Source organism: Stegodyphus dumicola, chromosome X1 (genome assembly GCF_044657685.1).
Source record: "Stegodyphus dumicola isolate Sdum_Otavi_A_Nest chromosome X1, ASM4465768v1".
Lineage (NCBI taxonomy): Eukaryota > Metazoa > Arthropoda > Arachnida > Araneae > Eresidae > Stegodyphus > Stegodyphus dumicola.
The window spans coordinates 61940386-61968226 of NC_140780.1; the positions used below are offsets into that span (position 1 = coordinate 61940386).

Sequence of the window (27841 nt, forward strand, 5' to 3'; positions counted from 1 at the left end):
TCTCATGAATTAATTTTACTCCGTTCATGATTTTCTATTTTTTCAAAGAGAAAATTTCACACTTTAAATAAAAAATACACGAGAAAATGCTTTATGGAAAATTTAGCATAAACAGTTTTCTTAATTTTGCTTTGAAAATATTCCAGGGTAATCGTTTTCATTACTGGGAGAAATATGAAAAACAGGTTTACTACATTGTAAGTGGAAACACCCAGTATGCCCTTACTTATTCTTTTGAAAATGTGAAAGATTACTCTTTCTAAAATAAATTAGAAAATATATTATGTGCAAACAGAATATTCATTGAAAATCAAATAGACTTCAAACTTTGGATATAACGATGGTTTTAGACGAAATTTCTGCCTATGAAAGGAAATTGAAGTATAATTCTTAATAAACATTTAAAACTGTTCTGAAAAATAATTTTGATGACTGCATGTATAGGTCGCAGATTTTTTTTCCCCCTGCTAACATAAACAAAAGCCAATTTTAGAAAGAAAAATTTTCTTTAAAGATATGCCTCCTTTGCCTGATAATCTAATGTAATATTTGTTAAAGTTAAATGATGAAACACAACCAATGTATCTTTGATTTTCTTTTTTATATTATAATAATAAAATTATCAAAAAAAGCAAATTTAAAGCTTTGTTATTGTTATTTAAAACTTTATTATTGCTGTAAGTTCATCTCAAAAGCTAATTGTATTGAATCTCATTCTAATCATCTAATGGTAACAAATATTATTAATGAATTTATTATTATTATTTCACTAATTTATTCATTATGATTATTTTGTTAATGAAAATATATTATTAAAAACCACATTCCAACATGCAGACCTACGAAGTTCGTATTTATTATATTTTGTGAAGTTTTGTTCTCGTTTTCTAATTTTTAATAAGAAAATATGCGAATATAAATGAAGTATGAAAATAAAGTTATAAAATTCATAAATTATTGCTGAGATTAATCAGAAATAGTAAATGAAATATAAACATTGCATACATTTTGTTCTAAATAAATAGTGCACTGGATGATTTCCAGTGCACTATTTATTTAGAACTTCATTTAGATGAAAGCAAAACTTCATTAGAAAATCGCAAATCTAGCAATCCATTCTAATTATGGAACAGCGTCAGACAAACATGTAAATTTTACTGCATCCATGGAGGGGACAAATGACTACTCTAATGACTTTTCTCATTCGGAAAAAGTCAAAGAGGGGGAAAAAGTGTTTTGGATCGTGCCAGTCTGAAGTCTTATATTATGAGAATTTTGACCAGGTTTTAGTAGGTTAATGACATACAAATTAAAGAATACAAGTTTAAAAAATCAACCGATATTTGTTAATACTTATAACTAGTTATATACTGGTATGTATATATATATAAATATATATTTACAGATACTTATATAGATACATTAAATATATATTTACAGATACAAACACATTATTACAATATATATCACTTAATATTCAAGGTTGCCATGAGGTGATATTAGTCCTTCAGGTTCACTAAAATAGCAATACTCCTGTTCTATTATAGTGAACGGTTTTATTCAACATCCATAATTAATTTTTCTAATATTTTAAGATAAAAATTCTAGAACTGTTTTTAGGCCAGAATTCGAAAGATGTAAATGATTAAAAACACAGAAAGAGCGAGGTTTTTGAATCTTTTAACAATTCATAGGATTTGAAGACTCAGGATATTTTGTCTTTAGATAAAATAATTTAAAATTTTAGCGTTACTGTATGATTATACAAAGCAGGAAGCCTATGCATACATTTATTTTAAATTAATTTAAACAAGTCCCCTATTAGTACAAAAATGGAATTTCAGATTCTTTCATTCTCTACAGATTTCTTTTTATATATAAAAGAATAATTTTGTAGACTATAGAAGAATATTTTGTAGATTTGATTTTACATGTATAAAATTATATAACAGCTATTTTATAAGCATAATTGATATACTTGTTTTACAGCCAGAGTGAAAGAACATCTGTTCTTATCTTTTCAACAATATTCTTAACAACGGCTAAACTAGTGAACACTGCTATTGTCTGTGTATGAGAAGATAGCCCCACCACAGTGTCTGGCAGGTGGCGGTCGCTATAGCAACAAGGCTAGTATATTTCAAGTAGGGAAGACCCAAGAGTTGCTTGCTATTTTGTTTTGGGCGACTGTTGGCTGAGGGGAAGTCAAAATTCATCTTCAAGACACCCGACACCCCTATGGAAAATGGGTCAAGGCTCATTTCTACAGCAACAGACAGCTGCAGACTAACTGGCGAGAGCTTTTCTTATGATAGACAGAGTGTAGCATCGCTATTAAGGGAATTCAGGTATGATAACTTCCAATTCTATAAGACAGTAACGTAAGAAATGAACTTGAAATTTTAAAAAAATGAGGTTCAAACTTAAGAAGATAAAACATTAAACAAATTTTAAACAATATCTGTATAGTCACATTATCTTGATGATGAACCTAATTTTTTTAAGTGCTTAATATTGTTCTGATAAAGGATAAAGTCTGAAAAGACATACTGTTTAAATTTTTTAAACATACAGTATTAAAAAAACAAAAATCCAGCCTTTTAAGTAAAAAAATTTATACAAAATTAGTATCGCAAAAGCTATGTAAATTTGAATTGAATGCTGATAACAAAGATATGAAAAATAAGATGGACTTGCACAAAATGTATAAAAAATAAAACAAATAATAAAAATAAAGAAACACCACCTACCTAGAGCCCCAACAAAAGGTTCTACAGTAGCATGAAATGATAGGAAAGATATTTACTGTGTTTACAAGGCATTCATAAAACATACAGAAAATACTTTAGGCATGAAAATTTAGGCACTTAAAGCATATTAGTTACAAAAAATTACCTTTAAGTTCCTGTAATATGGCATCCCAATTATCAAAGCATTCACCACAGGGCTCACAAAATGGAGAATTCCCAGTGTAGCCTCTTGCACAAATATCACAATGCTTTCCAGAAATACCTTCAGCACAAATACAAGTACCATCTTCTTTGCGGCACTGCAGAGTTTTGGATCCTTCACGATTACATTCACATGCTAAAAACAGAATAGTTTCAAAATTTAAAGATTTAATGTAAAAATATATTAAACAAGACTCCTCAAAATTAAATATATCTTTTAGTGTTACAAATGTAAAACTGATATCGCCGAAAATTAATGTTTCAAATCAGAAATAAATTTTAATGTGTGATTTACAGCATTTTTTGTATTTAGTTGGAAATCAGCCTTTCTTAAACTGACACTTATTTGTTATGAAAAAAAAGCTCTAGTAAAATACTATATGCAGAGTATAAAACTGAACAGAAGTTAGCTAAAATAAACTTATATTAATGATCAGTTGAAAAGAGATCTAGAACTAACTAGATAATTTAGTTTTTGAAAAATAAATTATGGAAAAAAAAAAAAAAAGAAAAAGAAAAAAAAAACATTTTCTGATCATATTTTAGAAAATGTGGTAAAGGTGAATAAACACTCAAGCCCAAAACTAATTACATTTCCAGTGCAGAATGCATGCATAATATTTATCAGTAACAGTTATTTCTTTCTAACGAAATAATGACAGCACTTACGGTAACACTGCACATGTGGATTACCCCAATAATTACTTTGACATTCATCACATTTCTTTCCTCCATGTCCAGGTTTACATGGACATTGACCATCAAACTACAATACAAAATAGGAAATAATATAAATATATGTAGAGAACTTAGAAATACTATCCAGAATTGAATTTAGACAGATAAAATATTTTTAAAAAATGTAAAGCACAATGAAACATTACAAGGCAAATGTTAAAGAATGAAAAATAAAAATCAGAAAAGTAATAAGAAAATTTTAAGACATGACTAAATCTTGTTCAAAGATAATGAAATAAAATCCTTTAAAATAATGCACTCTGAAGAATTATTTAGAGAAATAACAGAAAACTTCTAAGAAATATTTCAAAATAATTTAAATTACAACATTGCCATGTTTTTTCATGATTCCTCATGACAAGGAAAATTTTAAAATCAAAGGAAGATTTAGAAAAAGACAACAGAAATTTACCTTAACATAAAATTTCTCTTCTCTCCATTCTCTCTGTTAATGGTCTGCATTATAAAGCTCACTGTTTTCTTAGATTAGAAGTTCACATTTTATTCAATGAAAATGTTACTACACTCTATGAAATTATGTTAAGTTTATGTACAAGCCTAATGAGTGACATCTGTAACTAATCTTTATGTTTACATACATACAATTACAACAAAATGACAGGTTCATATAGCTGCATTCCAGCTATATACATGGAATTCTAGTTTTGAACATTCATAGTATATTTGAAAGACAAAAATGTATGAATACTTTTTAGCCCAATTACTTTTTGAGAATAAGATTTAACTGATAATTAATAAAACTGATGAAATAACATTAATAAATTATTTGAAATAAGTAAAACAATTAAAATAAAAAATATTTCAAATAAAAAAAATTAAATTTAAAATAACCAAAAAAAATCAATAAAATAAAATATAAAATTATAATTAAAATCGATTTATATATCTTGATGAGCAGATAAGGTTATCAACCTGCTCTTCAGCATGTGAGTTATTACGCTTTCTGTATTTTGTAAATTACTATTAGTGATATCTAACATAAATAGCCTCGTTATTCCAAAATGTAGTTCACTCAGGACCTGATACATTCTGTTTTGGGATTAAAAGAACAAATCCACCTATGTTGTTGATCAAGGGTACTAATTTGAAAAATATTCAAGACCACAATTTCAATTGGATTAGAAATCGCAATGAACCAATCATCGAAGGTCTCCAGTGTTCAGATATTAAGAATATTTATTGCTATGACTTCAAAAATCTTTATATTACTTTACCATTAGAAGATATATATGACAGTCTGCTCATTCTATCAGATCCGTTTACACAAATTCTTGTCTCCAAAGAAGAATGGAAAATCTATTAAAAAAGTGTTTTGCTTCATAATTGCATCAAGTTTAATAATACTTTTTTAAACAAGTCTGGGACATTCCAATGGGAACGATCACATTTTCGGCAATTTGTAATTTGTCGCAAGAATATCAGTTCCAATGTTCACAATGAACAACATGCTTATTTATCCAACATTTATAGGTATACCTACGAGATCATTGTATTCAACAACTTTAATAAAATAGAAGAAGCAAATATTTATCCTATTTGCCTCAAACTTAATTCTCAATTTCACTCACTTTAAAAAAGCTGGCATTGTATATTAAATTACTTGTTTACAGTGATATGATAATTATTATTTAAACCTGAAAAGAAGGAAATAGTTGGATGACTTTTGAAAAGTGATTAATGTGAATATGTAATTAAAAGTCTTATCTTTGTAAATATGCTACACTTCAATGAATGCACTATTCCTTTTATGTACTTTTTACTAAAATTCTGGCATTTCTTTCCTGTCACTAAAGAAAAAAAATCTAATGTATACACCACATGACTTATCGGACGGAATATTAAATTATACACACTTTTTCTTGCATTTCATTTAAACTTATTAGATTGAATTAAATCTACTTCGCCAACAGCGCATAAACCACAATAGAATAAATGCATTCTTTAAAATTCACTTTGTTTACCATAGTGACACTCTGGCGCTAGGTTTACTTAACAGTATTATATTTCATTCATATTATAACTCAGAATGCACAAAATTTATATCATTTAAAGAATTATCTAATCATTGCCACATGTTCTATTCAAATACTATAATAAAGCTAGAACGATTTATAAAAGAAATTAAGCAAACAAAACAAAAAAGAAACAATTTTTCACAGACGATTCAGTATTTCTCATTCAATTAATTCAGTTTTCCCTTCGCGACAAGGAAAAAATACATAAAAACTCAAAAATATCTGTATTAAAAATTACGAAGTAAATCTTAAACGCTTATTTCCACGAAAAAATTCCAGAAAGGATTACGCATGATTTAAATAATAAATGAAGGCGTTATCTTTGTTGTTGCGAAGCTAAGGTTCTCTAGATTGGCAACAAATCCGCTATCTTGCTGTTTCAAAGGTAAACAAGAGCAATGGCCGCCATCAAAAACATTATTAGGCTTAGCAGCACTTAAGCAATTTTAAAATTGTTGATAATTCTAAAAATATTGCATACAGATTTACTAAAGGCATAAAAACCTTAACCGGAAGATAAGAACAACATAAATTAATAATTTTTAAAGCAAAAAATGTACAATTTACAAACATATAAGAGTAAAGAAACCGAGATCACTGAGCCGGGTAACAGAGTGAATATATATATAAATATATTTATATAGTTTAGTGCGGCCGATTGCAACCAAAATACAAGGTGCACATCTACATGTTATAGCAGTCCTATATACAAAATTTCAATGTTCTGAGGCTACTCGTTTTTGAGTTATGGGAGGCACGTACGGACATATGTTCGTACATACGTTCGTACAGACGCCACGAAAAATTCTCTTCAGAATTCATTTTAAAGCAGTTTTATAATTTTTGTGGAGGAAAAGAGTGTTTTATTCTGTCCTTACATACAGATATCACGGAAATACATCGTTAAATTGCATTTGAAAGAGGTCAAAATGGGATATCTTTGTTGAAATATGCTGCCTGAAACTTTTCGCGATTACAATACTTCCTTTTTACTTCGTACAAGGAAGTAAAAAGGGCCTTTTTAGATTTCCAAAATGTATTGTAGCTCAATTATGTAAAGACTTTTGACTTTTTAAGCACTTTTTTTGTTTTCCTGAACTTTTGGTCACAATTTAAGTTTAAGATGACGTAGAATTACAATGCCATCTTTACTGGCTAGTTTCCAAGACGTTACCCAGAAAATAAGATGCCACTTTCTGGTTCAACTCATTACCTTCTACTTAGTTTGCACATTTTACACTCATTTCCAAATTTCCACCAATAGCCTCATGTCTAGAAAGAGTGGGCTTTGTTAGTTCTTTTTTGTTCATTTCTATCAACCACTACTGCTATCCCAGTTTGGGAATCACATTTCTCACTTTCTGGTAAACCCATAAGCGGAGTTCAGAAAAATTTTTAAGCAACTCTTTTCTTGCATGCATTCTTTCAACAGCTTTTGGCAGCCATTTGATTTTCTAAAACAGAAGTTTACAGAAACGATAAGTTTTTTATACTTTTACACAATTGTAGAGTGGGAAAGAAGGATCTATTTGTCCTATTTATAAAAAAGGAGACAAGCCAGAAGGTTGTAACTACAGAAAAATTACTTTACTGAATTCAGCATATAAAATCTTCTCCATTTTCTTATATAAAGGATTTCTTACATATACTTCTAATGTTATTGGGAATTACCAGTATGGATTGCAGAAGGCAAAAACAACAACTGATCAATTGCATTATATTAGACAAATCTTGGAAAGAACTAAAGAATATAACTTCAACACCTGCCACCTGTTTGTTGATTTTAGCCTATGACAGAGAAAAACTACTTGAAGCACTGTTGGAATTTAATATCCTGAAGAAACTGATAAGCCTCACAAGGATGACTGAAAATTGATATATAGAATAAAAATTTCCACATATCTTTCAGAATCTTTTTATACTGAGGAAGGATTAAGACAAGACAGGGAGACTCCCTGTCTTTCCTGTTGTTTAATATAGCTCTTGAAAAGGCCATAAGACGCATTGGAATAAACACAAGTGGAACTATCTTGCATAGAACAATTCAACTGCTGGTTTTTGACGATGACATTGAAATCATTGGGAAACCAAAATGAGCCATTGTCCAGGCATCTCGCTTGAAAATGCAGCAAAGAAAACAGGCCTAATCATTATTGAAGACAAAACTAAATTTATAATTGCATCTACCCCCTTGAAGACTAACAGTTATACCTTTGAAACCGTTAAAACAATTTAAATATCTGGGCACACTAATCACAAGTTGCAATGATATAAAAGTTGAAATAAAAAATAGAATATTTATGGCTAATAGATGTTATTACGGCCTTAAAAACAATTTAAATCCAAACTAATCACCATAAAAACTAAATTAAATTTATATAAAACTTTAATATGACCTGCTGCCCTCTACGGAAGTGAATGTTGGATACTTAACAGAGCAGAGAAAGACCGGATAACAATTTCTGAAAGAAAAATCGTAAGAAAGATCTTTGGACAGGTGCAACAAAAGGCATGTGGAGGATTCTCTATAATCATGAACTATATGGAAAATAAGGAAATATGGCAAAATTGATATTGTGAGAATCGTAACAGCATCTTGTATCAGATGGCTGGGCCATGTGTTTAGATATGATGATGCATTTCCAAACAAAAAGATAACATTTTGAAAATTGAGGGAGTAAGACAAAGAGAAAGACCACCCACTAGATGGATAGGTGATGTCGAGGAGGATTTAAGGTGAATTGGATTTAATCTATGTAGGGCTATTGTGCCGAATGGGGTCAGGTGGAGGAATATTGGAGAAATAGCCTAGCCTATGACAGGCTGTGGAGCTTATGAAGAAGATTACAACGGTAGTTTACATCAAATTTCACTTGATTCACTTTTTAGCAGTTATGCATAAATTAATCCCAAAAAAAGAAAATTCCTCGTTATGTAAATTTGAGCCAGCCTATTGTACAGTGACTGTGGATAATTCTGTCATTTGTTTTCAAGCAACTAGTTTTAGAAGTTTTTGCTTCTTTAATATCATTTTTATACTTTTAGATTTAATTAAACCAATCTAGTTAGCTCAAATGAAGGGTACTTTTAGCATTTGTATCTTGCATATTTTTTTGTAATTTTGTGTTCTTTGAGTACGAACACAAGCAAGGGAAAAAATCTGAGCGCATTTGAGACTCACTCAAAATATCATTTTTAAAATTTATGATTAATGTATTGAAAAAGGTGGTATAAAGTCCCAAATGGTTCAGAGAAATGAAACGTATTTGTAACTGATTAATCAACTTGGTTTAAGGCTTCAAAACACTTTTCCTTCGACAACTTCTGTTTGAAGTGTTAAATAAAGGAGACTGATTTTGCAGGCAATTTTATTGCATTTTGTAATTTACAGCTTCATGCTCTGCGTTTTTAAGGTTTTCTTTAACCACTTCCATTTTTTACTTTGCACCCTTCATTTACGTTTACTCGGTTTTTGTAACCATTTCCTGGAAATAAAAATAAGTCGGCCTTTATATTTTTTGGAACTAATTTTATATTTAATTTAACGTTCCCACCTTTTACTTCACAATCAATTTATTTTGATCTTGTAGCTTCAGTGCAGATTCGTCTCTTAGCATTCTTATTTAAGTTACTGCTACAATTATGACAATTCTTTAACAGTAATTTACATATACATAATCAAGCAGATTAAGTTTGCATTTAATCAACTCAACAATTGTTAGCTACATAATATGAAGAAAGCAAGCAGCATTATATAAAAGGTTGGAAAAATTTTGCATTAGTATAAATCGACATTTTGCCCCAAGATTTTCATAACATTAAAAGTTGCCTATGCAGACCAAAATGCTTAAAACTGATACACAATATTCTATTTATAAGAAAGTGAATTTTCTCTGAAAACAAAATGGGAATGTTATTTCTTCTTGAGAATATGCAAATGCATAAGTCAAAGTAAAAATACTGTTGTATGCAAATAAGACAAGCAGTGTGTGATTATGGCAAAGCTTCGAGGGCTATCTGCCTAAGGGGAGGGATATCTTCAGGGAGGACTTTCTAAGAGAAACTGGCTCATATACATATAAGACAAGCAGACTGTGATATAATTCTATATAGACAGTTCCACCAGAAAATAAAAATAAGGAAATCAGAAGTATTCTTAACATTAAAAAATAAATTAATAAAGAAATCCAAGTGATGTTTAGTAACCGCGGTGGCATTCAAGAGCACCACCAGAGCTGATGATCTGTTTTCTAAACATATCTGCTAAAATGCATTCCATCAGTCTTTAAATGCTGTTATGGGGAGCCATAATGTTGAAATTGCAAAAAACCTAACACAGAAAAATGGCATTTAAAAAATAGTTTAGATTTCTCGCAAAAGCTTAAATTAATTCCATTGTTAAGTTATTGTATAACATACACCCCAGTAAATGGTTCTTCCAGATATTGTAAGTGATGTCTGATGACTTTCTTCCCTGAAGGCTTAAATGAAATCCAAAAATGATTACTGCATTGGTTTTACAATGTGCCACAATGGAACACTGTCTCATCTATCCAAAGGATATTAGTAAAAAGGCTGACACATTTTCGACTTCGTTCATGGCTCTTGCAGTAATAGTTCTTGGTGTGTAATGAATGCCATGAAAAGGATACACATTATTCTCCTCCAAAGTTTGCCATATATGCCCTTGTGATAAGCTGCATACTCTGCTGATATTTCTTACACAGCTTTGTAGATTGAGGAATGTATATATTTGTCCCCTGCTCTTAAATGTATACTGGCAACTCTACAGGTGTACCTAAATACGGCCAGCTTAGCTATAATCTCCACTTGCATTAGCCATATAAGTAGACCATTTCACAATTTTGTTCATGAAGTGAAAGCTCACCATTTTACAAACACAGACTTACATCTCTGGTAACAGCATTTTTGTTTCCCATATGATGTTTTACTAGAAGTGTGATGTCATGTTTGCCCAGAGTCATTTTTTTTAGATGATAGCATTTGCATATTTGATAAGATGACATTAAAAAATTCTCATTTTGCTTTCACAGAAAATTCAGTTTCTGAAAGGAAAAAAAAATGTCATGCATAATGTTTGGATATTTTATGTTACACTGGAAATTATCATATCTCTGTACTCAACATGTCTTCATATTACACTGATGATGTTCCACAACTTCACACCTAACTTTTTGCTGCACTTCTCATATTTCTTGAGAGAGGATCACTAAACTTTGACTTTCACTGCCAGAGAAGCAAGTAGTCTCACCTTGTAAGGTATAGTTACTTTACTATGGACACACATTACATTCACAGTTGTAGCTTACTTTGTTCACCAATTACTTAGATAAATGAATATTACTATTCAGCCTGTACACACAACACATGCGCAAACCACTCACCATCCAAACTGTAAGATCATGAAGTAGAGATATCAGTCATCTTTATTCACCAATAATGTGATAGAATATAAGGATATTTACAGTCCTGTTCTCTTACAGACCATTAAGAAATCAGCATTCTGTATTGTTCCCATAGCTGGCAATAACTGGTTCAACATGCCTTGGCAATGAAATAAAAAGGCTTAAGCTTGAAACCCGGTGGGCAATTTAGGAAGTGTCCAGCTACACACACATTAGGTCACAAAATGCCTCATTAACCGTTTGACTGCTACGCGGTGCAAAAGTGCTGCGTTCATTTGTCTCGAAAACCCGGATCTTTGTTGCTCCTGTGGGTGTGAACGTATGTAGCCTGACCCATGCGTACTTTGTAACATGAGTGCATTCTAAAATAACTAACTGTGTCGCGGTTTTCGAGACAAATGAATGCAGCGCTTGACAAGAGACTCCAAGACTTCAGAGATAGAGCAGTGGCAGCTGAGTATACCTGCAATGCATATTATGGTGATGCAAAAGTAGGCTAATAACATCTCAAATAATAATTGTGGTTGATGGACTGGTATGGCAAGTGTTTTGATATCTGCAACTGCAGTGCCACACTAATTTCAGATATGACCATCAGTGCTGTAGGCATATCTGATATTTGCTTGAAAAGACAAATGTCATGCTATTCACATTTGTTCATGCTTAGTATTCAATGCACCACTGCAGCAAAACATACAAAATGCATCACCAAATGGTACATCACAATGCAGGTTATGCAAAAGATCTTAATTCTGATCCATTGGTGGCCAAGCAGTAATTCATGAACACTGATAGTTTGACCGTGGTTCGAAATCTAAGTGAATGGGCTGGCTACATGGGCATCATGTGGTTTCCATCAATTGGTCCATCTACCTTCCCTGCTTCTTTCACAAGCATCTACCCTGGGCCAGACAGTTTTTCACTATTACGTCTAAATCCACAAAATAATGGAAAGATCAATACATTGTTTAATAATGTTCTGCATAGTATACAGACTGGGAGAAATTAACTCCCTATTGAAAATTGTTTATATTTTTTTAATACTTAACAAATTTTCATGAAACAAAGTATTTTATTCCTTACAATATATGAGTTTATTATATATTTCACTTATGTCATTACAAGCATAAATGACAAATCATGCTGCAGTGTTTAACCTTATGTCAGTGGGCTCCGTTTGCATTTTACTATGAAGTATGGCAGCCCACGAACGAAGTATATCCTATCCGTGTGCAACTCGACACCAATTTTCCAGCATGCTGGTTGAGATCTCTGAGGTCCCTGGAATGGTCTGCAAGGAGTCCTGACCTAATGCCCTGTGACTTCCTTTTTTTGTGGGCATAACTGGAAGTTTATCATATAAAATCAAAAACTCTGATGCACTGGAAGAGTGAATTCACCAAGTTCTTACAAATGTACTGCAGGAGTATCTAAGAAGTCTGTCACATATATCCCCAACTGTTTACAAAAGCTAGTGAATAATGGGGGTGCCTATGTGAAATTTTAGCAATGCATTACAAATCCTACATTATAAGGAACAAAATGCTTTTTGTTTCAAGAAAATTTGTTAAGTATTAAAAAAGTTACAATTTCCAACAGAGAGTTAATTTCCACCCAACCTGTATACTCTATTGAACATCATTAAACAATGCATTTATCTTTCCATAATTTCATGGATTTAGACTTAGTAGCAAAAACCTTCTGGCCATGTAGAGACACTCGCAAAATAAACAGCTGTTTCAGCAGTACATGCGTGTTTGTGCCTTTCATTGCCAGAGGATTAAGTTTATATTTCATAAAAATACTTTTATATAGTGACAGATGAATAATAGAAACAGTTGGAAAAGTCCAAATTAACATTCCTTTGAGAAATATACATATAATTAAATAAAATCATGAAATGTTAAAAAAATTGAAATTACCAAATTACACAGTTAATTTTATAACAATTATTGTAAACTTTTATTCACAATTAGACCATTATTTTAAAAAATGTTCTTAACATTTGAAAAACAGAATAAAAATAAATAAAAATTACTTCATTGCATTCAAATGCATAAGATCCCAGGCTGTCACAATCACAATGTACACATCCTGCTTTGCTACTTATATTCCAGTGATTTGGTAGACAACGATCACATGAAATACCAACTACATTAGGCAAACATGGGCACTGTCCAGTTTTACCATCACAATAACCATCCACATCAGAAGTGCCAAGAGAGTTGCAGACACATTCTAAAAATACATTATAGCAGAATGATATATACATGTTAAAAACAGCTTAAATATTTGTGGTACAAGGGAAACAAAAAAGTAACATCTTTAATTAAATACTAACATAATCAGAAAAAATTACTTTAAATAATAATAAATGAAAATGAGAAATCCATGCACTTCTCATGAATGCTTTAAATACTGTTCATAGTTTTTTCCTTCAATTACTGATTTTTACAAATTGTCCAACAAAGCCAATCATTCACATAAAACAAAGATTATTTAATTTTTGCAGAGTACTTCAGGCTGCACAGTAAGACACCTTGTATATTTTTATAGTCAAATATTATCTACAGTCTGCTAGAAGCTCAATGTCAGTAACACGTACTGCTTGTAGCAGCAATAAAAAACTTTAAAATTCTTTTAAAAAATTCATTTACAATTTTACATTATGAATAATAATAGAAGTGCACACCACTCTCAATAAATTTATAAGGATATTGGCTTATATTTTCAAGATTGCAATTTGAATATTAGATTTTCTTATTCAGGCATCTTATGCCCTTATTCCTGACAAAAATTGCTGACGAATTTTTTAAAGATAATTATTTAATCTCTTCTTGCCATTAAAATATATGATAACTTATTTTTCAATTTCAATAATTATTTTCCAAGTTTTAAATAAAAGTTATTTGACAAAAGCTTTTTTTAAAATTTGTATTTTCATCTTTTCAGTCTTAATAATGGTATCAATCAATCATTCAATAAAAAGTATTTTATTTTAACAACGAATAATCACTCTTACTTTCATTGATTATCTTTTTTTCACAACATTACAATTAAATACACTAGCTGTAACTTGCATCAAAATTTATGTACCCTATTAGTTATTAAAAAATTAATGTAATTGATCTTGGACATGAGGCTGATATTCTCTCAACATTCTTTAATGCATTATAAATGTATTACTTTTTTCCAGTTAGCTTTGTGCTACCCAGCTCCTGAATTTTAAATCCTTACAATGATTTTACTCTACTAACAGCAATATGCTTGACATTTTGAGAAAGTTATTTTTCTGAAGTAAATTAAGACATCTGGCACACCAGCCCAATACCTGGTTGCCTAGTCTAAAAGAATTTTATAAAACCACTTAGTTTAATATTTTTTCTTTTTTTTGGGGGGGGGCTCATTTGGTTTAAAACAGGATGAAGAGTTTGTTCTAAAAGCTGTGGAAATTTCAAATCTTTATAACAGATACATTTTTAGTTGTTAGAATTTTTAAAGTGCCATAATGTTACATTTCATGATAGAATTACAAATTAAATTAATAAAACTACAGAAGATCAGCTTTTAATATGAAATGCTGGAAAAAGTGCATACAAACTTATAAAATGCGAAAAATTAAAAATGGCACCATAGATTTCATCGCATATAATTTTAAATACTAATCAATCGTTATACTCAAGTGTTTTTGAGAGCAATAAAAGGAAATTAATAATAAATATAAAACGTCTATGGAAAAAGGGGGAAGAAATAGCCTTTAATAAATGCTAGACTTCCAAAATAAGGTTAATTTCTTTGCAAGTAAGGGGGGAAAAAAGGACATTGAAGAACTACAAATTCTGTCTGCAGCACACATTAATAAAGTAGAAAATTGACCAATATCTTTTTATTATTCTTATTTTAACAGAGAAATTTGTTTCATAATGTGTACAAATTTCAAAACTCTATAGCAGATACAGTCTGTTTATCACAAGAACGGACTTGACCTCATCTGTTAAGAAAGGGCACAGTTCACAAACAGGAAAGACACACAGAACACATCCAAAGTTGTGAACAAGTGAATCCAAATTTCATTGTTATATAGAATATACTACTAGCAAAAGTAAGATGCTAGGATCGTTTGACACCACGTGATGAACAAGTCTCTTTTCATGGTAGACAAACAATATATTATAATGTAGAAATTTTAAAATAATGGAATTAAATAGTCTAAAAGAAAATCGAGCAATGTTCCAAAATTTCCCAAAAAATCATCCAATAGTGAAACACTAAAATACAGACATTTTTTAGTTTATTCCCTAAATGAAGATACGCACAAAAAATCGTTTCATGACCACAGACTAAATGCCACAAGTAAACCAAATACAAGCTTATATGATGTGCATAAGGAATAAACAGACTACGTTTCAACCAAATAAATAAATCACTCATCCTAAAAAAAAATTTAGCCTTCAAAACACATGGGTTCAAGATAATTTTTTTTCTCATACTATCTGCTAGGTCTGACCAAAATCTGAGCTCTAACAGCTCAATAGCTTCATAAGTACTGTTAGTTTTTATAACGCAAGGTTTTTCAAGTCCCTTTAAGTATAAATGTAATACTATAAGACCACAAAATTTTATTATATTTATGAAGATTCAGAATTCAACCAAGAAACAACCTTTTCAGTTTCCCTGCATGGCTTTAAGTCGATCATAAAACTGCTGGCCAGTGTGGTCAAGGCTCCAGGAGTATAGAATCAGATAGCCCCAACCTTTTAGAAACTGATTAAGCTTCAGAATTCCAGTAATAATGGGATGCAAACTGTAGATAGGATCTTTCAATGATGTTAAGGCACTCAGAGAATCTGTGTAGACATGAAATTCCTAGAATGTTCTTTTGAGAGGAAATGTCAAGCCTGATAAACTGCAATAAGTTCAGAAGTAAAAACCGATAAGGCTGGGTGTGATGAAAACACAGGAACGTGTTTTTTCCACTTTAAAAGCAGCACCAACATGGTCTTGTGATTCAGAGCGATCTGTATAGAGGGCGAGATAATTCCAGTATTTAAGTCTGCTCCACAAAGATTAACCTATATCTATATTTTTGAACGTGTCAAGAAGTAAATTTTTCAGATCTCCAATGGTGGAATTTCAGATTCGTTAGTTATGTACTGATATTAGACATTTTGTATTGCTCTAGCGAGGTGCCTACTCTTAGACCAAATGATGGTATACAAGATGGTCATGCCTGATATGAACGACAATATGAATCATTGAGTAAATATGTAAGCGAACGGGATTCTTGATTTGTGATATGATTTTATAAGCGTGCTAGAGACAATGATGTTCCCGTTTAAATGCAGGAAATTCTCGCAGCATATCACATACAGGCTTTTCCACTGAAGATGTTCTAAAAGTAACAGCATAGACCAAACTACTACCATTTAACTATCCTATTCAAAGATGGTATTTGTAATGCTCTCTCACTATATTCCAAGTCTGTTCCTGACAACTAACTTCCAAGTCAGCAACATAATGCATTCCATGGACTGTTGGTGAAAGCTATATAACACATTGAGGACAGCGTGTACCACCGTTGGCTCACATGAAAATGGTTTATCTGGCAGTGTGTACCACCAGTGGCTCACATGCAGATGGTTCATCTGGTGGTGTGTACCACCGGTGGCTCGCATCAGTTATAGTTTTATAATACACTTTTGTTAGATGAAAAAAAAGTTCATGCGGTTAAAAATAACTCTTTTATTAAAAACTTGAAAAGCTTATTTTTACAGGTAGATTATAACAGACTGAATTTATTTATTTGTTTTTGTGGGCCTTTTTTAAAAGATTTTAAACATAGTGGTAGTTCACCTTCACATAATCAGAAAAAAACATTGTAACCCTTTTCGATTTATTTGCAGCAATGTTTCTACCTCGTCAAGCAGGTAAGGATTTATAACATTCACGGCATCGTTTCCGTGACTTTCTTGCAGTTCTGGAATACTTCTCAAGAAAATGTGCAGTTCTTCTTTTAGGAGTTTGTGGTTTAGTATGCATTTCATCCAGGAGACAATCAATAATACTTTCTCTAAATTTAAAAATATTAAAATGCTTGGCACACCACCTCTTATGAATATACCCCGCATTGACAATTGATGTTGCACAAATCAATTCTATGATAAGTTTTCTGTGCCACTTAATGGTTATGCATAAGGAATTGTAATATGATGCAATTTGATCAGATATATCAACGCCCTTTTTTGCATTATTGTAGTCAAAAAGAGCATCAGGGTCTAGTTTACCACTTGTTCCTTCAATCATAGAACAAATATGATTGTCACAAGCAGTTAACATGCAAACTGACCATTTGTCTGTCCATTTAAAAAAAGTCAAATCCTTTAGGATTTTCAACACTCAAAATGTCACTTTGTTTCTGTTTTAGTTTTGCTTCTGCACGTAGAAATTTTCTACTTACTTTTACAGCATCACATAAATTCGTTGATTTATCTAAAAGTTCTTCAGTTAAAGGCACTGCCGTCTGGTGGCTCGATATAGCAAAATCTGCACTGTCCTCAATGTGTTAAAGATGAGTATTTATTTTGAAGCTAATTAGAGTGACACTTAGTATACTGTGTTGCAGAACACCCTTTTCTTTATACAGAGATTACAGAGCTAATCTTTCCCTGAAACTTTTGATCTTGTAAGAAATGCACTGAAAACAGGCAGATTTCCTCGTCAGTCACTCCTGTACATGTTGCAAAGGATGCTGTACCTCATCCAGTTTGCAAAGGCAGCTAGTTAAAGCGATGGGGTGGTAACTGGATTTTTAAGGGTCTTTTCATGGTTTGGCTATTGAAATAACAAAAGCTTTTCTCCACTCACTGGGAAATACATACTCTTTCCATACTCTGTTGAAAAGCAAAAAAAAAGGGCTGTCAATAACTTAACAGGAAGGTGTTTTAACACAGGATAACCAATGCCATCAAGACCAGGACATGATGTCCTTGTCTGTGACAAAGCTCTTTTCAACTTCAGCATAGTTAGATCTTGATTATGAAGTTCAGGAGTGGACATTTGAAATCAAAAGACTGTTTTCAAAGTGTTGCTTTGTAAAAAGGAATGCAGGATGATAGTTACAGCTACTTGAGATGGCAGAAAATACTTCTCCAATGGTATTAATAATTCTTTTCCAGCTGCTTATTATATCACCATTTCACTTTAAAATGAAAAGTGTAATCTTTGTATATATCAGACACTTTCTGAACTCTTCCCAATAGCTTCTACTCAAAGAAAAAGAATTTATCTATGAGGTCTGATTTGGTGGGATATCACTAAAAAAATGTTTCAGGCTTTTCTTTGTTTTCTGATGACATCATGGCATTCAGAATTCCATCAAGGACTTAGGTACTTTGGGAATTTTAGCGATGATTTCGGAATAAATATTTCAGCTGCTTGAACAATTTAATTGGCAAGAATCCTCACAGCAAGATCAATTTGCACATCTTTTATCATTTCTTCAATGACATAAGCATGCTGAGAGAAGGTATCCCAGTCCATTTTATCAAATTAAAATATATATGATTGGGAAATGGTCAATACTGAATGAATAATTCCTAATATTACTGGAGCAGAATGGTAGAAGATAGGAGAGATAATGGCAAGGTCAATCAAGTCAAAGGTCTTTATTGGCTGATAAAAGTATTTTCTGCATTGCTGAGGATACAGAGAAAATGATTATAGAATAGTTGTTTGGTTTGCTTTCCTTGTGGATTCGTATTTCTGCTAGATTTTGAGTGTGTCCATTGAAATCACCATAATAAACGGTACTGGTAGCTAGCATATTAAATTGTCTAAATCTCTCTAATCAACACCCTCATTTGTTGGAAGACAGATACTACAAACAGAAACCAGTGCCAGATGTTAACTGTACAGCAACTACTTGAGAGGCTGTAATCAAGGGAACGGCATTTGAACAGTCAGTAGGGGTAAGAAAGACTACAACACTACTTGCACATCTGTCGAGTGTTGTCGTTTCTTATCATTGAATATCACCTATGCAGCTTTGCTGGATTATTAGGTTTAAGGGATGTCACTTGCACTGTAATACAAACAGGTTGATACATATTAATAAGCTGTTTAATATACTATCAAGACCCTGGTGGAAGGCAGAAAAATTCCATGATATCAGGATGCCCATTAAGAGTGCTTATTATGATGATGCTGTTTCTTTGTTTTGTGAAACATGTTTTGGAAGATCTGTGCCACTGTTTCCAACTCGGATTTGATGAAATCAGAAAAATAAATAATTAAATTCCACAGAGCTTCTGTTTCTGGAGCTTTCAACTTTCTTTTTTGAGCTGCCCATTCCTGCACTTTTATTTAAAAGCTCTATGTTGCCTGTTTGAGGGAAAGATGATTTAAAAACTTTTCACTCCCAATTATTTTCAGTTTAGGTTTTTTTTTTTTTTTTTTTTTTTTTTGTATAAGATGTTTGGGTACTTAATGAGTGATATGATTTGCTGTCTTCAGTATACGAAATTTTTTATCTTGATTGACCGATGTTAAGCAGTTTCTTAATTTCAAGGATAGGGTTTTTTTTATAACTTTTACATGCTGCATTTTTCTCTTCTTTCCATTTAGAGCAGGTTCATGACGGTCTGCATGACAAATTTTCCACATAGATCAGCAATGCAGTCCTGACTTTCATGACTGGTCAGATAACAATGAGCACAAGCCAGGTTTCCAGGGCATGAGGCCTTTGCATGTCTGACTGCTGACATTGAAAACAGTGCAGTGGGTTGAGCATGCAAGGTCTCATGGGACAATTCAGGTAACCCGACTTTATGGACTTCGGCAGCTTTGGAGATGAGAACATCCAGAAAATATGTTTTGTGCTAACAAGTTGCCCATTCCTATGGATTTTAATTTGGTGAGCCCCCACATGTTTTGCTCACACAATTCTTTAAAATGTTCTATCTCAAAGACTAATATCAGGTCTATTTCTGAAATGACACCTGTGGACGTATTCGAATAATTAAGTGGAGGTATATTAATAAAATGCTTCACCATATTTGTCATTTTTAAGAGAGGACTGTGCATCAGATATTGTCTCTACATGCAGAGATCCTGAACGGAGCCTTCTTTATGCTGTTTTGGTTTGTCAGCCAAGGCCACAATATACTTCTGTATGAGGAATAGTGATAAATTTTCTATTTGACCAGTGATGACCAAGAACTTAGGACATTTGATGCACTTGCTAACAATGGCAGAAATGCATAGTCTGAACAGTTCCAGAAATTTTTATTACCATGTGACTGGGAGATTCGTTTGGTTTATGGCAAAGCCTTAAAGGCTATCTGCCTAAGTGGAAGGATGCCTATGTGGAACACTTTCTATAGTAAACTGGCTTATATACATGTTAGCGTGCTGAAAACAACAAAAACACCTATGCAGCCAGCCCATTCATGAGATTCAAACCTTGGACTGAACTGCTAGTGTTCAGCTACTTCATTGCTCGGCCACTAGTGGGCCTGTGACTGGAAAAGGAATTTAAAGTTTGCATATAATAAAGAGAAAAGATTTAAACTTGACTGTCCCACCCACCATGGAGCCCAAGAGAGGAAAACAGATACCTGCATTACGGTTAGGCAGACCTTACACATAGGCTGAAGTCACAGCCAGCTTTTCAAAAGGCAGGAATTTCCAAAAGCTTATCCCCAAAGCACAGGCATGAACTATTATGACACTAACGGACTATGACACTAACTATCAGCTAATGACTAATGACACTAACTATCAGCTGATTGACACTAACGGAGACAGCTCAGTGCCTGAATAAATACAGAAAGCAACACCATACAAACAGGAAGTTTTAAACAAAAGCCTGAGGGAGAATGGCAAAAAATGAGAAAAGCAATTATCAAGTCTACAAAAGCTTATGAATGAAATGCTAGTAGCATCATACCATTGGTGCATTGAGAAATACGGCAAAGCACACAAGGGCCATTTGCCTGAGGGATGCCTTCGTGGAGGACTTGCTAAGGGAACTGGCTCGTATACACATTACACATGGGGAAAACCACGAAAACGCCCATGCAGCCAGCCCGTTTGCGGGATTTGAACCTCGGACCGAACTACCAGTGTTCAGCGATTTTACCGCTCGGCTGCTGGTGAGCCCATCATACCATAGGAATGTTAAAGAGAGGAATACTGGGTTATTGGATATGCTGAACCAATGAAAGCCAGATTATTGGATTTTTTACTGTATTTAACGGTTACGCAGTGATCATATTATTAGAATGTCAATCAGTACTGATGTTTACATTCTCAGAAACATTATCACTTTCAGAAAAGGTTTTCTTAGCAAGGTGGTCACATCAGAATTTATTGTACTATATGTGAATCTGCAACCATGTTATACTGATGCATCCTAAATCTAAAAAATTCAATTGTCAATAGCATTAACAATAATAAAATAGAAACCTGAAAAATGTGTAACAAAAATGAATATTTTAAATTTTAATAATTAATAATGATATATTTCATTACAAAAATATCTATATCATAAGAAACTTCTAAGAAAACATTTATTATTACAAATGCTCACTTAAGCACTCTTGTCTTGTTGCATCACCATAAAATCCTTCTACACAAAATTCACAGTGGGGTCCAGCAGTGTTGTATAAACATTTAAGGCACTCTCCAGTTTGTGCATCACAGTTTCCAGGGACAGTTTCATCAATATTCCTATTGCAATCGCACTTCTTGCATTTTCCATTAGGAACTGTAGGATCTCCATAGTAATTATTAGCACAACGATCACATCTTTCCCCTGAATGAAGACATAATTCACATCATAAAATAATTTAAAACATATAGCTCACACAACTACACTTTACATAAGTTTTAAATTTTCGAGAAATTCCCTAAGGGGAGGGGGGGGAGGAATAATTTTTAAAAGTTACAACTTCAAAATTAATGAGAAAATCCAATGGCAATTCATACGGCCATACAACTTTAACAGAAAGATGGAAAATATTTAATTTTTATATTTTGATGTCATAGATGAAGCCTGTAGTTTCTTTGTTTGAACCTGTAAATGTTGTTTTACCATTCTTCATCATTTCACCATCATCTAAGAATCATTATGTATGATTATCTCGGAAAAGCGACAGGGGAAAAATCAAATTCTAAATGTCTTACACATTTTGCATGCAGAATTTCGGAGAAGGAGTGCTGGAGGTTTAAAAAACATGCCTGTAAGAAAGTATTCTCTGTGTTTCCCAATCCCTTTTTTTGAACATCTGAAAATGTTTTTGCAAATAGCTTCCAGTCCAGTGCAGTTTAAGATTGTACATAAAAACTTATTTTCCCTTAAATATTGCATGCCAGTACAGTCCTCAACAGAAGCCAGTAGATGAACAAGATGATAGTAAAGCTGAAGGCCAGAGAACAACAAATAAGTCATTGGAATGTGCATATATGTTGTTCAGTGATAAAATTAATCATAAAATTTGTTAGAAACCACTGGCATCACAGATTTGTGCAGTATTCTTTACATTATCAGAAATGATGTAAATATGGTTTTGAAAGAAAAACAATATTTCTTTTGTTCAATGAATATTAAATATTGAATACTACTGAAATTAAATCAATTTCTGAAACAGTCAATTAAGCTACTGTATCTTTACAGGTTCAAGCTTGGAAATTATGCAGAGGCTGCAGTAAAAATCAGCAATATCGCTTGAGCAATAAAGGTGAAGGAACAATTAATGAGAGAACCACATACCACTAGTTAAAAAAATTTTGGTCAGACGCTATGAGGCTATGAAATGAACCATGTGGTTATATTTCTTTCTTTACTTATTCAAATGAGCTAAATTACTCAATTGAATCAGATCAATGACAAAATGTATCACAGATTGCACAGACACTAGATGTATACTTATCAACTGTTTCATGCAAATGGCAATAACAGAAAATATAAAGAAAACTGACAATCAGGTGTCAAGTATTTGGCAGAGGAAAAGTGTTTGGAAGTGTGCTCTTCTTTCTGAGCAAAAGTAAAGAAAGATCACTGTGGATAGAAAGTGGATATTTTACAATAGACATACAAGCTTGCTGCAGTGGTTGAGAGGGACAGATGCTCCAAGTACTCCAAAGTTCCTTTGCACCCAAAGAATACACAGTTTACAGCTCAGAAGTCTGCTGGTATCATATACACTTCCTTAAATGAAATGATAAATGTAGCCTGATTTCCTACATGCATGATAAACTGTGGCTAGTGAATATAGCCCAATTAGCATATGTGAAAACAGGATTAGGACCTGGCCACATATGGCAATAGCAACTATATAGCAAATAAACAATTTGGGATATGAAATTGTGCTTCTTCCTTTATACTCTCCTGCTATTTTTCCAACAATTACCATTGTTCCAGCACTTCAGCCATATTTTTGTCCAAGAAATACTTTACCAAAGATGTATCAATTTATCAGGTAGTGGGTGATGTTTATCAATTTTAGAGACACTGGTTTTTCACAAATGTGGTATAAATGACCTTGTCATGCATACATTGGTAACAATGGAGATTACTTGTGATTAAGCAAGCATTCTTATTATCAAATTCTTTTTTAATTTCACTTGAAACCAGGCATTTCTTTTACAATAATCTAATAATATTTGACATTCTTAAAAATACAAATCCATTTAAAGTTTTACTTCAGTATCCTGCATGGAAGTGGTTTACCTATGAAATAAAACACTTTTATAGGTTACTATAAAAGGAAATGGTGCATAGAAATTTTATAAACATTTACATTATTGTGGCAGCCAATATCATATAAGTAAACAATGAAATTAGAACTTAGCATTAACAGCTATGCCAAAATCCAAAAAAAATTGTACAGCTGATTATTTTCACGAGACTATTGTAAAAACTAAATTTACCTCACACTGCAAGACAGCATTCATTTGAAGAGCTATACCCTAAAATTTATAAAATACCTTTTCCCAGATATCGATGAGTAAAAAGTGCAACTGCTATGAGTTAAGCATTATAAGAAATTTATATAGTGGTAATATTTTTGTAAATATTATAGAGGGGCAACATTTTCTAAGTATTCATTTTAAAACAGATTATTTGAAACATTATAAATTAAAATAGTAGCATTAGTTGAGCTCTACTAGATGCCAAATTGTTAAAACTAGGTACTTTCACAAAGTACAGTTAAATTTCCTATCAGGATAATACTTAGAATAATTTCTTAAATTAACACTTAGCAGAAAAAACTGAATGTATAAGTTTCCCCACACATAACAAAAATATGAACCAGTTTCTATAAGAAAGATCTCCATCAAGATTAGGTTACTGGAATATGCCAAAACACATGAGGTCTCTCTGCCTACAGAGTGGGACACCTTTTTGGAGGCCTTTCTACAGCATATTAGTTCATATTCATGTTATACATGAGGAAAACCAACTACATGAGGAAGCCTACCTATTCACCTAGGATCAGACACTCAGCATTTAGCTGTGTTAACCATTTGGCCATGGTGGAGCAGTCACCATTAACATAATTGTTATCAGGCACCAAGTCCTCATGAAATTAGATATACTTTAAAACAGCCTACTGTTAACTGAAATTAACCACCCAAACAAGATAGTGATTAGTGATGCTGTACCTAAAGAACCCAGGCTCGAAAAGACATATAGATATTTGCAAATATACAGTGTCTGCGTGGCAAAGTGGCACTCAAAATACGCAGTAATCTGAAATCCTTTCAAAAGACTGGTGGCAGGGAAAGAGACATAGAAGAGTCTGACACCCCCTGTGGAATTTCTGATGATTTGGCATGGGCAGAAGATTAGCAATTAAAAACACCTGGCCATACCAATATGCCTGCATCCTCTGTGATTGAATTAGGCACATGCATAAAGCTTTTGTGATTTTTTTCATATTTGACTAAAAGATGTGCTAGGTTTTCCTTAGAAATTAGACATAAAAACATTTTTTTATGGAAGATAGCGTCCATGCTACCGAAGAGACTAACCTAACCACTTTTTAAGAACCATGACCCTGTGTCATTGAAACAGATTTCATGATTAGGTTTAAAACGAGATAAGTATAGTTAGTAATATAATATATACAGCAGCATACTTAACAAGTAACTAAATGACATTTCACTTTAAAAAATATGCCGCATTATTTTGAATTTACTGTCAAATTATGATTTACAAAAATAGTGAAATAACTTTTGAACATGGAAAGCTAAAGATCGATAGCTGTTTAGAGGTGAATATAGCAAGTTGTAATCTAATCCCCCGAACTATTAGAGAGTGAAATATGTACCAATTTAGCATGAAAGACTCCCTATATGCAGCAACTTGAAAAGATGTTCTGAAATGCAGATCCCTCAGTATCCAATCACAGGCATAAAAATGTCTCTATTCTGTGGCATTTTTATGGCAGATGCAGTAAAAAAAAAGTATGCTGATATGTGTTAGTTATATTAATAAAACTAACACATGTCAGCAAAGTACAATTTATTAAAGTAATAAATTGATATAATAGTAGGAAAGTATGAAGAAAAAAACAAAAAAACAGCCTAAAATTAGAAAACGTCAGTATTAATAGTTAAGCATGCTTAATGTGACCACAATCCGCAGCAACACATATCTATAATCAAGCTACAACTTATATCTGATGTTCTGTAGTACTTCAGATGTTATATAACAATGCTTCGATATGGATTCATAGATTGTTAACATAGCTGGATGGCAAGATTTGATGCCTGAAGCTTTATTTGGTCTTCGATATAACCACAGAGGTACAGTAGGGTTAGACAGGATAACCTCAGTGTCATATACATATCACTTCCATAACTGATGACTTAAAACTGTGCAAAAAAGAAGCTTCACACTGATTCCAATGATGCTGGGAGATGCTGAAACCACACAAAATACAGATGGAGTAATAGCAAGTTATCTGGGAAATAAGGTACTGTTTGCAATAGCTCAAAGTATCCTCAACCAGAAAATATTCTGTTGTAAACACAGGTCCTATGAGGCAACTGCTCCAAAACCTATACCAGACACTGAGAAACAGCTGCATCCAATGCCTAATCTCTTGTTGCCATAATGACATCTCATGTGCCTAATAATGCAAGTTGTTTCAGTTCAGCCCTCTGTTGTAATTATTTGTCACATCTAACCAAACAAAATTACCTAAGAAATCCATCTAAACAATCAGTATGTTTATTGACTTTAAACAAGTCATCATTTCTGATAATCTCTTGGCAGCAATCCCTGCATTAGTGTTACAATGTATGGGTAATTTCTGAATTCATACACAATTTCCAATTCACAGCAAATATAAGGCCATAAACTGCAGCATGGGTGAATTAGCACGTAGGTCATGATGCCCACTAGCTGCAGGTACACATCTGCATCAGCCAGCTAACATTAACAGGAACAACTTTAAAACTATAATTTTTTTCAATGAAAACAATATGGTAAATCCTTGTGTATGGGTGATTTATATTAGGAAGACATCTCAGAATACTGTCATATGGCATGAGTATTTTCAAACAGAAATGTGTGCAGTCAAAAGGACCAGAAACAATCTGACGGTTCAGCTTAAAACTGAACAGATGTGCACATGAGACAAGGCTATTTAAAAGGGTTCCAAGAAGATTAATTTTTCTTGGAACTCATTTTCTTTGCATTTTTTCCTGCTAGTGTTTTTACACTTCATGATCTTGGAAAGTTTCAATGAATTCAAATGAATATATTTTATCCTTTTTTTTTCTTACTTTGCATCTTGTTTTTTGTACGTGAATGTGCATTACTTGGGAATAACTGGAACTTATTCTTCCTTATTTCAGTTTTCCATTTAAACAAGAATAATTCAAGTACTTACCCCATAAAGTTTAGGACCTGATTAAAAATTACATACACTGTTTGCCTTCTAACAACATTACACTTATAACATCTGCAATACCTACAAAATATTTTCATTTGCATGAAATTAAAAAAAAAAACCCTGCATTAAGTTATAAGAAAGCTAAGGATCAAATATAATAAAGAAATGTATTTAGAACAGACTAAGATGTATACACAAAAGAAAATTTTACAGAAAACAGGCAATGACATACAGATGGCCCAAACTAAATGCAATCCAAGAATGAAAAGAATATATGTTTAAAAAATGACAGAAAATGCAAGCAATGAAACTTTATTACATTTACTCAGTTTCCAAGGAGTTTACTCTAAGTTTATTCTATTTACTCAGTTTCTCAGTGTTTTTGCTGTTGAAATTCATTTACCACATGCTTGATTAAACTGTCTGAGATTTGTGAATCAGTAAACTTATTTTCATTGCTTTGCATAATGTTTGTACGAGGGCCATCCAGGAAGTAGATTACGTTTCCGTCTGTGTCCGCTAGGGGCGGGGCTAGCGCGGCCATCTTGGGGTCAGAGTGTTGCGCAGCTCAGTCTGCAGCTAGCCGTGCTAGTGAGAGGTTCGTGCTGTGCTCCGTTCAGATACTGTGACGGTTTGAAATGTCTGCGTTAATTGAAAATCCCGCGAGCTGCGAGGTGCGCTCAGTAATAAGGTTTCTGACTGCAAAAAACTGTAAACCGATAGAAATCTATCGGCAGCTTCGTGAAGTGTATGGGGACAACATTATCACTGAAGGTGGAGTGCGT

At 32.6% G+C, this 27841-nt stretch overlaps 1 protein-coding gene across 5 annotated transcripts in view; it reads right to left on the reverse strand.

The window, feature by feature from the left end:
• LanB1 (laminin subunit beta-1) overlaps window positions 1-27841 on the reverse strand; it is a 157635-nt gene that overhangs the window by 41358 nt on the left and 88436 nt on the right. For 3 of the 5 annotated variants that reach the window (XM_085807483.1, XM_085807481.1, XM_085807484.1), the window contains 5 exons: window positions 21740-21964; window positions 13190-13389; window positions 3621-3717; window positions 2896-3087; window positions 2751-2771 (listed from right to left, as the gene is read on the reverse strand). In XM_085807483.1, coding sequence (XP_085663609.1) covers window positions 2751-2771; window positions 2896-3087; window positions 3621-3717; window positions 13190-13389; window positions 21740-21964 — 735 coding nt within the window. The remainder of the gene's footprint in view (window positions 1-2750; window positions 2772-2895; window positions 3088-3620; window positions 3718-13189; window positions 13390-21739; window positions 21965-27841) is intronic. The other 2 variants (XM_035368911.2, XM_085807482.1) reach the window with 1 other exon arrangement.